General features: G+C 35.4%; 1 protein-coding gene across 8 annotated transcripts in view; it reads right to left on the reverse strand.

Annotated features, from left to right (window-relative positions):
• LOC128183593 (dentin sialophosphoprotein-like) overlaps window positions 1-16,008 on the reverse strand; it is a 193,202-nt gene that overhangs the window by 20,291 nt on the left and 156,903 nt on the right. For 7 of the 8 annotated variants that reach the window (XM_052852692.1, XM_052852688.1, XM_052852691.1 and 4 more), the window contains 2 exons: window positions 11,234-12,814; window positions 6,345-6,555 (listed from right to left, as the gene is read on the reverse strand). In XM_052852692.1, the coding sequence (XP_052708652.1) occupies window positions 6,345-6,555; window positions 11,234-12,814 (1,792 nt within the window). The remainder of the gene's footprint in view (window positions 1-6,344; window positions 6,556-11,233; window positions 12,815-16,008) is intronic. The other variant, XM_052852689.1, reaches the window with a different exon arrangement.

Consider the following 16,008-nt stretch of genomic DNA (forward strand, 5'->3'; position numbering starts at 1 on the left):
AACAAACTGGGTTTTCTTTTATGTGAACTGTATCCATAATCCATGTCAACCCTGAATTGATAAACATTACCTACCATATCTAGTGAAATGGAGGCCCTATATGCGATATTTTTCCAAAAATTTGACTAAGTTCAGAAGCTGATTTTTTTTCTCATAAAAATCAGAAATCAAAATCCTAGCAATATGCACAACTCTGATATATGAACAACTGATCTGCAAAAGAACAACTTCCTATCTTGAAAACTGTAGGAGGCGTTATGTAAAATTTTGCCAAAAAATGACTAAGTTCAAAAAGGTAAAAAATCTGACAATTTTTATCCAAATATTTTATGGTTTAAGTATAAGTAAGAAGATTTTATTTTTTTCCTATTTAAAAATCCCCACTTTGTGGCCACACTTTTCTCGTTTGATGACAAACTTTTTTTTAAACGGTCCCTACTTTTTTATTTGGGTGCATTCAAATGTTTTCACGTGTGAAAAGATCGAGTTGGATTTTCAGTCAAATTCAATATATTCAAAGTGCTGTCGAATAAACAATATTTAAAATCTTATACAGTCACCATTTTTTATAACATGTTTCTTGGTATGTTATTTTTACACACATAATTCACTGTGTAACTCACTGAACTCACTTAATACTTGCTGAATAATTACGTATTCAAATAATAACATAACATTCCTGAATAAAAATAGAGAGAGAGAGAGAGAGAGAGAGAAAGAGAGAAAGAGAGAGAGAGAGAAGGGTTCGTTATATACATGTAAATGCTTCTTAATGGTTGCTGATACATATACATGTATTACGTACAACTGGAGAATACCTTTATTATTTAATATTTATTTGTTTGATGAGATATTGGCACATCTGATCAGTCAAAAAATTTCTTTGATACAATATTGCATCAATAAAATTTTGCCAGATCAACTTTTCGCAACTGTTCTGATGTAACACTACTTAATTATAGAATTATATAAATAAGATGAATAAGGAATCATTCTTTGAATATTATGAGTTGCTTAAATACTTTAATTTAATTTATTATATTAAGCCCGAATATTGATCACCCCGACCTTATTTGATCACCTCATGCCAAAAATGTAATACTCAAGGAATGATGCCTTATTTAGTCCCTTGAATAAATGTGATAATTGAAACACATTCAGTTCTATAATTTTATGCATGTCTATAATATATCTAAGTTTTAATCGCTAGAACATTAATAGTCTAAATATTACTCAATTTTTTTTTTTTATTTAAGGTTCTGAAGCATGTTATCCAAACTTAGACAATACTTGTGTGTAACATGTACATGTTGTAAACACATCAAGACTAGTGAACGAAGACCGCTTTTTGGAAATAAAGCTCTTCGAAAGTTTCAATCCAAACGCTTTGTGACTGACTTGCATGAAAGTGACGTAGTGTGTAATAAATGCAGGCAACTCTTTTACTTCTCCCTTAAACATGAATCCCAAGCCCCAGGACTCCATCCTAATGCTGACAAAGAAAGTGTTGCCCCACTTGAAATACGTACGACACTTCCTATTCCTTCTACTGGTAATCAACATATGCTTGTGCAGTTTGTGAGAAGAAACCAATAAAATCTGTTGTCATTCCTGAACAGTCACGACTTGAGATGTTTGTACAACTTGGTGTGTTCATGAAAGAAGGTTCAAGATCTTGTCCAACACATATTCATGGCGAACATTTGACTTCAGACGCATTAAATCATGGCGTGTCGGACAGAATTAGACAATCAACTTCTTTCAGTGTTGAAGGCATAAATCGTCTCCTGGACATTCTCAGAACTTACTAACTTAGTAATTATAGAAATGCAGTATATAAGTATAATTCATATACATTTATATAGTCCCTAACTGAAAACAACAACTTTTGATATATATATTTCTTTGGGGTTTCTTTTGGTATGCAAAGTCGTTTCTAATCAGCCAGACACTCTCTGATGAAGGACTTGGTACCACACAAGTTGGGTTTCGGACATATTTCTCGCAACGATGTCATAGCCATGCATACAAGGCCATTAGCACAGGAACTGCTTTCATCCAGCTGGCCGAATCCATCCCAGCCTTGCTTGTGTTGGATGGGACATACATACACTTCCAAAAGTCCTCCAATTTCAGCTTTTCCTTTAGCCTACATAACCACAGTCCGCTTGTAAAACCCATGATGGTTGTCATGACATCTGGATATATTGTGTCCGTCCTGGGTCCCTACCACATGATTAAGAAAAATGCAGAAGAAATGCGGAACTGGTTACACAATAGTGATACCTTCATTGTTGATCATGGCGTCAGGAACAGTGCTGATGTTTTATCCAATATTGGAATTCGGATGTTTCCTTAGAGGTACAAAGCAACACACAACTGAGGAATCAAACAGTTCCAGGTTGATAACCAAGGTAGTTATTTCAATTGATTTAAAACATAAGCATGTGAAAGTAATTTTGTTGAAGTCCATCATTGAGTTATATGTGTTGTATTTCCTGTGTATATAAATATTGCATGCAAATTATAAAAGATAAGTATTTATATAATCTTTTCAAACAGAGGTGCTGGCTGGTGGAGTCAGTAAACGGCAGAATTAAGCCGTGGAAGTACCTGGACAGGACTATGTCTAATACACAGATACCATTCATAGGGGATTATGGACGCATCGTTGCTGCTATTTCTAACAAATACTGCCCTCCGCTAAGTTTTAGAGCAGCTGAAGATAACCAGGCAATTGCATCCAAAATGCTTTATCTATCGCAACTAGAACTGTCCTAATGGGACTAATACCCCCGCAAGACTAATTTCAAATGGGACAAATAATTGAATTGAATAATAAAGGTTTGGAACACATACAAATAAAAAAAATTCTAGAATTGTAAAAAAAAAAGTTAACGAAAAATTAAAATCAAAATTGTCAGAATTTCACTGTAAATACATGTGTATAACAGTAGTACATTTACAAATTTATGTATCTGATATTTTTTCTTATTTAATTGTTTTAAAGAAAAACCAACAAAATGACAATAACCCCTCCCTTTGCAGTAAATGGAAATACCGGTAGCCAAGCAGTGCTCTTCTGTTGATAAAACTTTGAATATCTTTCTAATAAAAGTCTTGACAGATGCAATTATTTGTTTCAAATTTTCCCCACTTTCTCCTGCGGTACAATGGAACTCCATATCAGAAAACTGATCTCATAGGACTATGATTTTCTTTGATGAGGTTGTTAAATTTAATAAACTCCCAAAACATTACTATAATTACCATACTATGTAAAAAAAAAAAAAAAAAAAAAAAAGAAAAAGAAAATTTAATATTACAAACAATTTTAAAATTGCCAAAACAGTCATATCAGTTATTTTGAATTTCATTTTAATTAATGCCCTATAGGGTCACTTCATCAATTTACTTGACTAATAAATTAAAACAACTTCTAAAAATAGTTAACTTCTTTATTAATACTGTAGATTCCTAATTAACCGCGAGGAATTAATATCCGCGTAAAATCGCGAGAAGCACCCTTCGCGGATTTTAAAACCTCGCTATTATTTTCTTAGAGTTCAAAACTATAAGAAATAAGGATGGAAATTCCGTGTTCGCGATATTATATTCTCGCGATTTGATCCGAAACCGCCAGATCGCGGAATTAAGTACTCGCGTAATATAAGGAATTTACAGTAATGATATTATTTATTTCCTTATAATGATAAAAACTTTTGGTTTACATGAAACAGTTTTAAAATAGCCACATTTTACAGATTATCAATTTTCCCTAAACACATGCTCCATCTAAACCATGGCTTCAGATAATGGCCCCCTTGGGACAAATGAATTCAGCCACACTTGTCTTTGATGTTCTTATAAGCTCCTAAGAATTTATCATTGACAAATTTTTTTTTGCATTGTCAGTTGATCGAATACTTATAAAAAATAAATCTAGTTATTTTTAAGACATAAAGACAAAAGAACTCCATCTGGATGTATTTATATAAATATATTTTAGAGTGTTTTAATACTATTAATTAATTAATAAAATCTGTAAGGAATACCTCCCTTACTGTTCAACATCAGTTTACAATATATACAATAAGGAAAATGAAAACTGTCATAAAATCATTAAATTTTGTCTGATCTTAGAAAAAATTGCAGGTGCACATCTTCAGATGGTGAGCAACAAATGTACAAATTTTCAGATTGTTCCATGCAGTAGTAAAAAATTCTATAGGGGTGACAAAGTTGCGTCTACAGACAGACGAACAGGGTGATACCAATATATCCCCTTAAACTTTGTTTGCGGGGGTATAAAAAGGAAATGAGCTACAAGAATGGGGGGAAAATGAGGGATGGGACAGAAGATCTTCTCTGTGGAGAGCGATGGATGCTGCTGATGTTGCAACAGATTTTCAGATACTTACTGAAGAAGAATTTTGCAACATTATATTGGGAACTTACCAGGTAAAGATGGCTTAGGCTTACTCTCACAACATTTACAGGCAGATGGCACCTACAATATTCTTATCGCAGAGGATATGCCAAATACCGTTGGCCAAGAAATATCTGTGTTGGAAACGCCACTGTGAAGGAGCTATTGTTTCCTTGTACTGTAAATGCAAGGCTGGATCACGTGTAGTCGGGTGCTGCGTCCATATTTTAAGTGAACTTTGGTATCCTTCATTTGCAAGGCACAAGTTTACATCTTACCTGGACGATGCAGCGTTTGTTGTTGATAATCGGACAGCGTAGCACAGAGTCCGACAGAGGAATAAATGTTGAATGCACTTTTAAATTAGAATTGTTGATAGAAAAATCAGTGTGAATCCTGTTATTTTGCTAAATGTGATTTGATTTTAAGTTTTAAGTGTGTTTGATACTTAAATTGGAAAATTTTTATGATGCAGTCTACAGGTAAACTAAGTCGATCTTCTCCTTTTTTCTTTCTGGTCATCAAGATAAATTATTCTAAATAGCGATAGATTAAGCTCTATGTAATACTTTTACGCACCATCATTTATCATTGATTTATGGATAAAAGACTGTTATATTATTGATATGTGATACAATAGTTGCCAAAACAAAGTTTGTGGACACATGTAATTTCATTCTAAATAATGACACTTTTTTAAGAAAAGAATTATTTAAATATTTCTATAGACTTTAGTAATGTTTGTTTTAAATGTCGTACATGTAGTTCTTGGTTTTACTTTGGATAGTAATATGGCGCATTCACTATTATGTCTGGGTACAATGGCACACTCGAGCTTCAAAATATCACTTGTGCCACTTGTGGAAAAATTTTCTTGAAATATTTCGATGTTTTCTAATTTCTTAAATCAATTGTACCATTTCTATCAATGTATTATCCAAGTCAACAAAGGATTTTATATTATTAGGTGCACTGTTTCATGCGATCAACCTACATCGCTTTTTCTGGCATTTTTAAAAAACGTTCTTGCCATAATAACTTTCAAAACTTAATTGCTCGTTTAAAAAAGGGTTCAAATGTCTTCTGAATATGTCGTACACAATACCAACTACATCACTATTGAAGATTATGTGATGTTTTGTCATATTTTATTAAACTGTAAATATTGTTAGCTAAAAACTCTTCTAAGAACGGGATGACGTTAGGACAATTTTTACACTGGACCGTGCGTACTTTCTGCGACCCTTTAATACAGCAAAATTTTAGTTTACTTTTCGGAAAAACATTCAAAACCACTTTAAATTGATTTTGAAATTAAATGATTTTTCCAGACAGATGGTTTTAGAGAAGAAGATTTTTAAAGATTTTCTCCGTATATAAAGTTCTATATAAAAATTCAACCCCAATGTGGCTCCATCCTACCCATGAGGACCATTAATTGTACAAACTTGATTCTATACACTACCTGAGGATGCTTCCACACAAATTTGAGCTATTCTGGCCAAATGGTTTTACAGTTTATGTAAAAATTTGACTTGTGCACCCCCCTTCCACCAGGGACCATGATTTGAACACATTTGAATCTACACCCATGGGGATGCTTCCACACAAATTTAAGCTTTTCTTGCAAAATGGTTTTTGAGAAGATTTTTTAAAAATACCTGCAAATTTTCAATAATTTTAAATTATGTCCCCTCTAAGGAGAGCGTGGTTATTCATTTGAATAAACTTGAATTCCCTTCACCTAGTGATGATTTGTGCCAAATTTGGTTGAAATCAGCCTAGTGGTTCTGAAGAAAAAGTTGAAAAGTTTACAACACTAATGACGAGGACAGACAACGGACAAATCTTGATCAGAAGAGCTCACTAAAAATAAGCCCTCGGCTAAGATGAGCTAAAAACCTTTGATTCTTACATCAGATCCACTTCTTCTTGGTTGTACCTCCTTTTTTGCTGACGGTGTTTCACCATGAAAGGATGCTGTACGTTTAACATTTGTCTTCGGCCTTGAAGTGTAGTCATCAAAATGACTGCCAGGACTACTGTTGGCTGAATGGTGGGAGGGTGTGGAGGGAGCAGATGATTGACGTTGCTGTAAAAAGGTCACTCTCTGGTCTGAACCAGATCTACAAATTGATCAATATAGCACAAAAGTCAAGGTCAACATCAATATGTGTGTTTTCAAAGTTCATCACGGCTTTATAGATATATCAAAGTATCAAACTGTACCAGTAACACTGCAAATAATAAAACTAATTGATAACACCAGATGTTATAATAACCAGGCAATAAGACCATATAAAATAAATATTAGATTAAAAGATTCTCATTCTGATTTGCAAAAAAAATGGTGCGGGTGGGCGGATTATATTTATCATTTTTTTAAAAACACCTTTACGTTTATGTTCTAGAAATAACAACTGCTCTACTCTTTTAAGTTGTTAATGCTAATGTGAGTACAAAACCCACTTGTAATCTTTTAATTCCATTTTATTTTGACTTAACTGTTAATGCATGAAGACATTTGTATCCTTATGATAAGAAATATGACTTGAATTCACATGTTTAGGCTGCCATCAAAATGTTTTGGAATTTTTTGCATACCGAGGCCGATTTTTTTTTTCCCGAAATTTTTTTTCTTCAAAATAAAATAAAATGCATCGGGGCGGCCCATTTTCAGAGGGGTGGGCTGGGAAGAGAATCTAAAAATTAATTTTAGGTGGCCTAATAAAGATTCCCAAACAAAGTGAGGCCATTATTGGGGTTTTGATTGTCCACATGGGTCAAACTTTATATATATGAAAGGCAAAATGCTTGATTATTTTCAATTTATATTATTATTTATATTACTGGAAGTTCATGTTGTTCCAATAGGGGTCATATCTTACATATCATGTGATGCCACATGACACAAGAATATTATGGTTTAAGCATGGGGATCTCAAAGATTTCAAGATATTTGCACACTTCCTGTTTGTGGGCATTGGGACATTCCTACATGATCTTGACATTCATACCATTTAATGTGCTATGACACAAGAAACAAGAATATTTTGTAATAGGTTCAGGAGTGGCTCAATGATTTTCAAGATTTTTTGTCCCTTCCAGTTTTATGGGCATCAGGGCAATCCCATATGATCTAGACATACATTCCATTTGATGTGATATGACACAAGAAAAAAAGAATATATTAGGTTCCTGTTTTAATAGAGTCACATAGAAATAGTCTACAAAATATTAAAAGTATGCATCATATTTCAAATTGGCAAAATACTGTAAACATGAAAGTATATTTGTTGACTTAAACGTAAGCAACTAGTGTTATCCCACAAAATGATATTGGCAGGATGTCACATCACACATATACAATTTTATAAAAAAAAATTTAACAATTTTTAATACGTTAACGGCAAGAAAAATGTTAAAAAATTTTTCCTAAGCAAGTATCATCCTGAGAAATTTGTGCCTTTTTGGATCATCGCCTTGTTGGATGACGGTAACTGCAGTAACGATCAGTGAAAAGAGTCTATAGTTTTTCCCATTTGATTTTATGTTAGACCAAACATCACTTTGTAGATGATTAAGAAGAACAAGAAGCCAATAGGCCTTAATGATCACCTGATTTAGCATATAACCCATACAAAAACTTGTTGAGGAGTCTCATATATGCACTAATTAAAGAAAATTTTGTTCTGGAGTAGAAAAATTATAAATTTGTAATGACGACCACCTCCTTTGCCTCATAAAATCTTTCAAAAAGGACTATAAAACCTATAATTTTAGCAAACAAGAGGCCAATTGGCCTTAACGGTCACCTGAGTAGCATATATCCCATACACAAACTTGTCATAGAGTCTATGCATCTAATTAATTAGGTTTCATACTGGAGTATAAAAATCATAAATTTGTAATGACAACCACATTTCAAAAAGAACTGTGAAACTAAACTAAACTAAAAGATCTGGTCTACAAAATCATGAATTCAGTTTTCCTTTCAGGTGTGTGGGAGTAAAGAAGATAATTTTTTAACATTATATGCATTAACATCAATACATCCATTTTGGCCCTGCCCCAGAGTCAAAACCCATCTTTGAGGGGACATGAAAATTAAAATTTCAGTAGAGGACTTCCCGGTAAACATAATTATTAGTCAGTGTTTTTTTTTTATACCGATGTGTGAGAATAGAGAAGAAGATTTTTAAACATTATATGCATAAACACTATATTGCCCCCCCCCCCCCCTCCTCATGTCATGAACCCCTGACCCAGGGGCCATAAATTTCACAATTTAGGTAAAGGAGATTGGGGATATCATAACCATGTATTCAGTTTTTTCCCCACATGTGTGGGAGTAGAGAAGAAGATTTTTTAAGATTTAAAACATTTTCACTATCTGGTCATATTGGCCCCACCCTAGAGCCTGAACACCTGACCCAGGGGTCATGAATTTCACAATTTAGGTAGAGGGCCTCATGGACATCATAACCATGCATTTAGTTTTTAACAAATATATATGGGAGTAGAGAAGAAGATTTTCTAAGATTTAAAACATTTTCACTATTTGGCCATATTGGCCCCACCCTAGAGCCTGAACCCCTGACCGAGGGGTCATGAATTTCACAATTTAAGTAGAGGGCTTCATGGACATCATAACCATGCATTTAGTTTTTAACAAATACCGGTATATATGGGAGTAGAGAAGAAGATTTTCTAAGATTTAATACATTTTTACTATATGACCATATTGGCCCCACCCTAGAGCCTGAACCCCTGACCAAGGGTCATGAATTTCACAATTTCGGTTGAGGGATTCATGGACATTATAACCATGCATTTAGTTTTTAACAAATATATATGATAGTAGAGAAGAAGATTTTCTAAGATTTAATACATTTTTACTATTTGGCCATATTGGCCCCACCCTAGAGCCTGAACCCTTGACCTAGGGGTCATGAATTTCACAATTAAGGTAGAGGGCTTCATGGACATCATAATCATGCATATAGTTTTCAAAAAATATATATGGTAGTAGAGGAGAAGATTTTCCAAGATTTAAAACATTTTCACTATATGGTCATATTGGCCCCACCCTAGAGCCAGAACCCCTGACCCAGGGGCCATAAATTTCACAATTTTGGTAGAGGGCTTCATGGACATCATAACCATGCAACCAGTTTTTTCCTCACATGCGTGGGAGTAGAGAAGAAGATTTTTGAAAATTTGGCTTTTTTTGCATATTTGGCCCCGCCCGTGGCACCCCAGGGGTGGTAGAGCCATGAATTTCACAATTTAGATTCTTCTTACCATAGAGATGCTTCACACCAAAAATGGTAACGATTGACCTAGTAGTTTTCAAGAAGAGGTTAAAATTGTAAAATTGTTAACGCACGACGCACGACAACGGATGAAGACCAATTGCAATAGGTCACCTGAGTGACTCAGGTGACCTAAAAAGTCATAATAGAGTGCTTTCAGCTCAGGTGAGCTACTAAAAGAGCAAAGGTTTTAAATATGAAAGTAGTACATGGTTTAACTGATCCATGAAAGGTGAAGTATGAACAACGAAATTGACACACTTGGTTCAAAACAATTCCTAATAAAGGTGAAAATTGAATTCTTTTTTTTATGTTAAATGAAATAATGGCTTTATTGGACAAAACTAACATTATACCTGGTTAAAGATCTGACCATTCTATGGTGTATATAGAAATTTCTTGTCAAGTAAATTTCTACATACACCATAGAATGGTTACTCATATGATTGTATGAGAACACAGCATTTTGTTCTTTTACTTCTTGTATATTACTTTTCACTAAGGTAAAACTTCGAACCAAACTTGTGCTAATCTAGTGACAAGTAATACATAAAAAGTTAAAGAACAATATGCTGTGTTCTCATACAATCCTACGAGTATCCATACAGTTTATATATAATGAAGGTCATGATTTTTACAACGTTGAATATACATTACCAGAGGATGCCTTTTCACAAATTTCCGCTTTGATTCTTGAGAAGAAGATTTTTTAAAAAAATTCTCAAAAAATTTCAATAATTCCTAATTATCTCCCCTTGAAAAAGAGCGTGTTCCTTAATTTTCACAACTTTGAATCCCCCTTACCTAAGGGCACTTGTGCCAGGTTTGGTTGAAAATGGCCCAGTAGTTCTGAAGAAGATGTTAAAAAATGTGAAAAGTTTACAGACAGACGGACAGACAGACAGACAGGCAGACGGACGACATACAAAATGTGATCAGTAAAGCTGCTAATTAAGGCCATGCATGTCCATGTATGTATCATTCATTTCAGTTCAGATTTTTCATCCCTGCCCTCTCCTCTAAATATCCAGCCATGCAGTTGGGTTTTTTCATTTCAATTTTAAAAAACATGGTTAAGATTACAATGAAGAAAAACCTGGAGACAGTATGTCCAAAATGAACGAAAAAATATGGTTCAACATACTAAGCATTGTGTCATATTAATGGTTAAGTGTTAATTAAAGTGAGATTTAAAGTTTTTTCTATCTATATATCTTAATGTAAAAATTCAACCCCCTCACCACACTGTGACCCCACCCCACTCCTAGGGTTTATGATTTGAACAAACCCTACCTGAAAATGCTTCCACACAGGTAACAGCTCTTTTTTTTTCTATTTCTACATAAAAATTTGACAACCATTGTGGATCACTGGGATCATGGTTTGAACAAACTTCAATCTACACTATCTGAAGATGCTCTAACATAAGGTACAAATTTAACCCCCCCCCCCCCCCCTCCATTTGTGCCATTCGTTTTCATATTTTTACCTTTTATGAGTCTTGTATGGTTTTTTATTTAGTTGTGGGTCGTCCGACTGTGAGGAGCTATCGCTTTGATGAACTGTTCTTTCCATTACTGAATCTCCATCACTGCCCCCACTTATGCGTCTAAGACGCCTTTGTTCCTCTTCAATTCCAGAGTTTTCAGATTTTTCACATTTTTTCTTCATTTTCTGTGCTCTGTTTTGTAAAGATTCTTCCTGGCTCTTAGAGAAGTTTTGTAGTTTTTGTAATAATTTATTTATTCCAGTAGTTCCAAGTATTGGTTTTTTATCCATGTCTAGCTGTCTTGCAGCCGAAAAATTTGAAATTTCTGAAACATCACTCTCTGAGCCATTAGAAGGAGTCCTCCTTCTTTCTCCAGAAGAAGGAGACATATTCTTAGTAGGAGTTCTTCTATTCTCTGGCATGATACTAACATCTTCATTACTACAAGTCCTTCTTGACTTCAGAGGCTGACTTTGATGTTGTTCACTTCCCTCAGTTCCTAGAGAACTGGTACCAAAATTTGAACTGGTTTTACTGGAAAATTTCTCTAAAAGCTCAGCCACTGATCGTTTCTTTTCTGATTTTTCAGAAGCATCAGTGGGAGCAGGACTACTTGGCCTACTACCAGAGGAATGCCTTTTACTGGCATCAATGATAGGAATTCCGTGCACTTCTCCAGCAGTTGGAGATTCTTTTACCCATGCCTTTTTTACATCTTTCTTTTCTTGATCCTTCATATGACTAGACATTTCAATGTCTCTACGCCATTCATATTCTTTATTTTTAGTTTTTTTGAGTGGTTGTGTTTTTTCTCTTGGTAAATCATCTGTTCTGTTTATATAGTTACCATGTAGTTTAATATTTTCTTCAGCAATATTAAAGGAATAGGAATTTACACTCCCTGAACTTGGACTAGCTTGATTTTGATTCATATCTTCATCCACTACTTCAGACAATTTTAAATCTTTACTACGTTTTCTTCTATGAGATTTTTCATCCTGTTCACAAGGATCTTGGACTCCTGGATTACTCTGCGCTCTTGAAATAGCCATCAACAAAGACTCTGAAGAATCAACAGTAAATGTCTCTGACATTTGTGAGGTAGATGATCCTTTGTTCTGACTTCCTGCTTGTGGGGACTGTTTTGACTCACTTGGTTGAGGAAGGCCTTCAACACATTCTGAATATTGTGATTCAGAATCTGGTAATTTACAACTGCCACTGTTTGGCCTTGTGTGAATTTTTGGATGCTTAAAAACATTATAAGCATTGTTAGATGGCTTTGACTTTTCAGATCTAAAAAAATGTCTTTCTTGGTCACTTGTACTGGATCCTTTTCTACTCAACTGTCTTTTATCCTGACGAGGGGATTTTATTCTACGCTTTTGTCTTTGATGGTTGTCTTTTCTTTTTCGAGCCATATCAGAACTTTCTGTGGAATCATGATCACTGTCTGTTCTGTTGCTTTCTGAACTTGATGTACAGTTGTGTGCAATCTGAGACATTGCAGTCATTAAAATGTCTGAAGAATTTGACTCTCCAAGTGAAGACACAGCCTTAACATATATCCTACAAAAATATCTATTAACATAAATGATTCTCCTACATTGGCAAGATGGAAAATCTAAACATTTTACTAGAAATATCAGCACTTTACTTGCCTCTGGTATTCTTTTAAACACCATCACCAGAATTGCAAAGTGAAGTAGTGTAGTTTTACTAGTTTACAGTGGCCTCTGGGTAAAACGAGATGCTGGGGACATAGTTTTATTTCTTGTTATAACCGATACTCGTTATATCCAAGGTCAGCATTTCCCAAGGTGACAGGTGATCAGTGTTCTTGACTTTTCAAATAACATTTATAAACTAGATCGTTCTCGTTAAGAGCAACAAATGGGTCTTCCGTCCGATTTTTGAGTAAATGAGATGAAATCCTTCACTTTTAAGACTAAATTGTTAATCAACGCAAAAAAATTAGGAAAAAAATTTCGGCACCCGGGGCTTGAACCCGGGTCGACTGAGCTAATCGGACTCTCGCTTCAGGACTTTGATGCTTAATATCTCGAGAGCGCATCAATCGATTTTAAAACAAATTACATATTCTGAATCAGTAAAAGAGTCTTTATCAACCCGTTAGAAAAATATATAAAACGCAAACAGCTGAAAAAATCGATTTTTTATCTTTCCTTCTGGTGACGACCGTAAGTGCCGGCGGACGTTTTAATGACCATGTTGCAACAGGTAAAATTGATGTCTATCTTCACTGAAAATTTCAGCCCTATATCTTTATTCGTTTTTTGGATCTCTAGCCGACAAAATTGACTTTTAAAAATCGTAAACGGACGATAACTTCCGACCGGAAGTGATTATCAAACAAGAGGCCCATGGGCCACATCGCTCACCTGAGGAACAATAGGTATGATAAAATCAGCTTAATGGAGTCATAATACAAACTATCTGGACAATGTATAATAATACATGTAGATCCTGTATAAATAAAATCCATTTTCCCCCTGGATATTCTTATGTTTATAATCATTAGTCCCTTTTCTAACAGGATGATTTTATAGTCATATCATACGTTGAGTATTGCAGTTCTCAAAAAGATCCTTAACAATAGTTTATATATATATGGGATATAAACCTACAGCAAACTTTGAACCTTCTTGTGGGGCCAAAGAATTGTCCTGGGGCGAAAGTCTTAACAATTATAAAGAATCATCTGGCTGATTAGTTTCTGAGAAGAAGATTTTTAAAGATTAACCCTATATATTCCTTTGTTAAAATTTGACCCCCCCATAGTGGCCCAAACCTACCCCCCGGGGTCATGATTTTCACAACTTTGAATCTACACTACCTGAGGATGCTTCCACACAAGTTTCAGCTTTCCTGGCTGATTAGTTTCTGAGAGGAAGATTTTTAAAGATTTACTCTTTTATATTCATATGTTAAACTTCAACCCCAAATTGTGGCCCCACCCTACCCCCGGGGGTCATGATTTTCACAACTTTGAATCTACACTACCTGAGGATGCTTCCACACAAGTGTCAGCTTTCCTGGCTGATTAGTTTCTGAGAAGAAGATTTTTAAAGATTTACAATATATATTCCTATGTAAAACTTCGACCCCCCCCCCCCCATTGTGGCCCCACCCTACCCCCGGGGGTCATGATTTTCACAACTTTGAATCTACACTACCTGAGGAAGCTTTCACACAAGTGTCAGCTTTGCTGGCTGATTAGTTTCCGAGAAAAGATTTTTAAAGGTTTACTTACTTCAACCCCCCATTGTGGCCCCATCCTACCCGCGGGGGTCATGATTTTCACAACTTTGAATCTACACTACCTGAGGATGCTTCCACACAAGTTTCAGCTTTCCTGGTTTTATGGTTCATAAGAAGAAGATTTTTAAAGATTTACTCTGTATATTACTATGTAAAATTTTGACCCCCCATTGTGGCCCCACCCTACCCCTGGGGGTCATGATTTTCACAACTTGGAATCTACACTACCTGAGGATGCTTCCACACAAGTGTCAGCTTTCCTGGCTGATTAGTTTCTGAGAAGAAGATTTTTAAAGATTTACTCTATATATTCCTATGTAAAACTTTGACCCCCCATTGTGGCCCCACCCTACCCCCGGGGGTCATGATTTTCACAACTTGAAATCTACACTACCTGAGGATGCTTTCACATAAGATTCAGCTTTGCTGGCTGATTAGTTTCTGAGAAGAAGATTTTTAAAGATTTACTCTTTTATATTCCTATGTAAAACTTCGACCTCCCATTGTGGCCCCACCCTACCCCCGGGGGTCATGATTTTCACAACTTGGAATCTACACTACCTGAGGATGCTTCCACACAAGTGTCAGCTTTCCTGGCTGATTAGTTTCTGAGAAGAACATTTTTAAAGATTAACTCTATATATTCCTATGTAAAATTTCGACCCCCCATTGTGGCCCCACCCTACCCCTGGGGGTCATGATTTTCACAACTTGGAATCTACACTACCTGAGGATGCTTCCACACAAGTGTCAGCTTTCCTGGCTGATTAGTTTCTGAGAAGATGATTTTTAAAGATTTACTCTATATATTCCTATGTAAAACTTTGACCCCCCCATTGTGGCCCCACCCTACCCCCGGGGGTCATGATTTTCACAACATTGAATCTACACTTCTTGAGGATGCTTTCACATAAGATTCAGCTTTGCTGGCTGATTAGTTTCTGAGTAGAAGATTTTTAAAGATTTACTCTTTTATATTCCTATGTAAAACTTTGACCCCCCCCATTGTGGCCCCACCCTACCCCCGGGGGTCATGATTTTCACAACTTTGAATCTACACTACCTGAGGATGCTTCCACACAAGTGTCAGCTTTCCTGGCTGATTAGTTTCTGAGAAGAACATTTTTAAAGATTAACTCTATATATTCCTATGTAAAACTTCGCCCCCCCCCCATTGTGGCCCCACCCTACCCCCGGGGGTCATGATTTTCACAACTTGAAATCTACACTACCTGAGGATGCTTCCCCACAAATTTCAGCTTTCCTGGCCGATTAGTTTCTGAGAAGAAGATTTTTAAAGATTTACTCTTTTATATTCCTATGTAAAACTTCGACCCCCTATTGTGGCCCCACCCTTCCCACGGGGGTCATGATTTTCACAACCTTGAATCTACACTAACTGAGGATGCTTCCACACAAATGTCAGCTTTCCTGGCTGATTAGTTTCTGAGAAGAAGATTTTTTAATATTTACTCTTTTATATTCCTATGTAA

Source organism: Crassostrea angulata, chromosome 5, assembly GCF_025612915.1.
Source record: "Crassostrea angulata isolate pt1a10 chromosome 5, ASM2561291v2, whole genome shotgun sequence".
Lineage (NCBI taxonomy): Eukaryota > Metazoa > Mollusca > Bivalvia > Ostreida > Ostreidae > Magallana > Magallana angulata.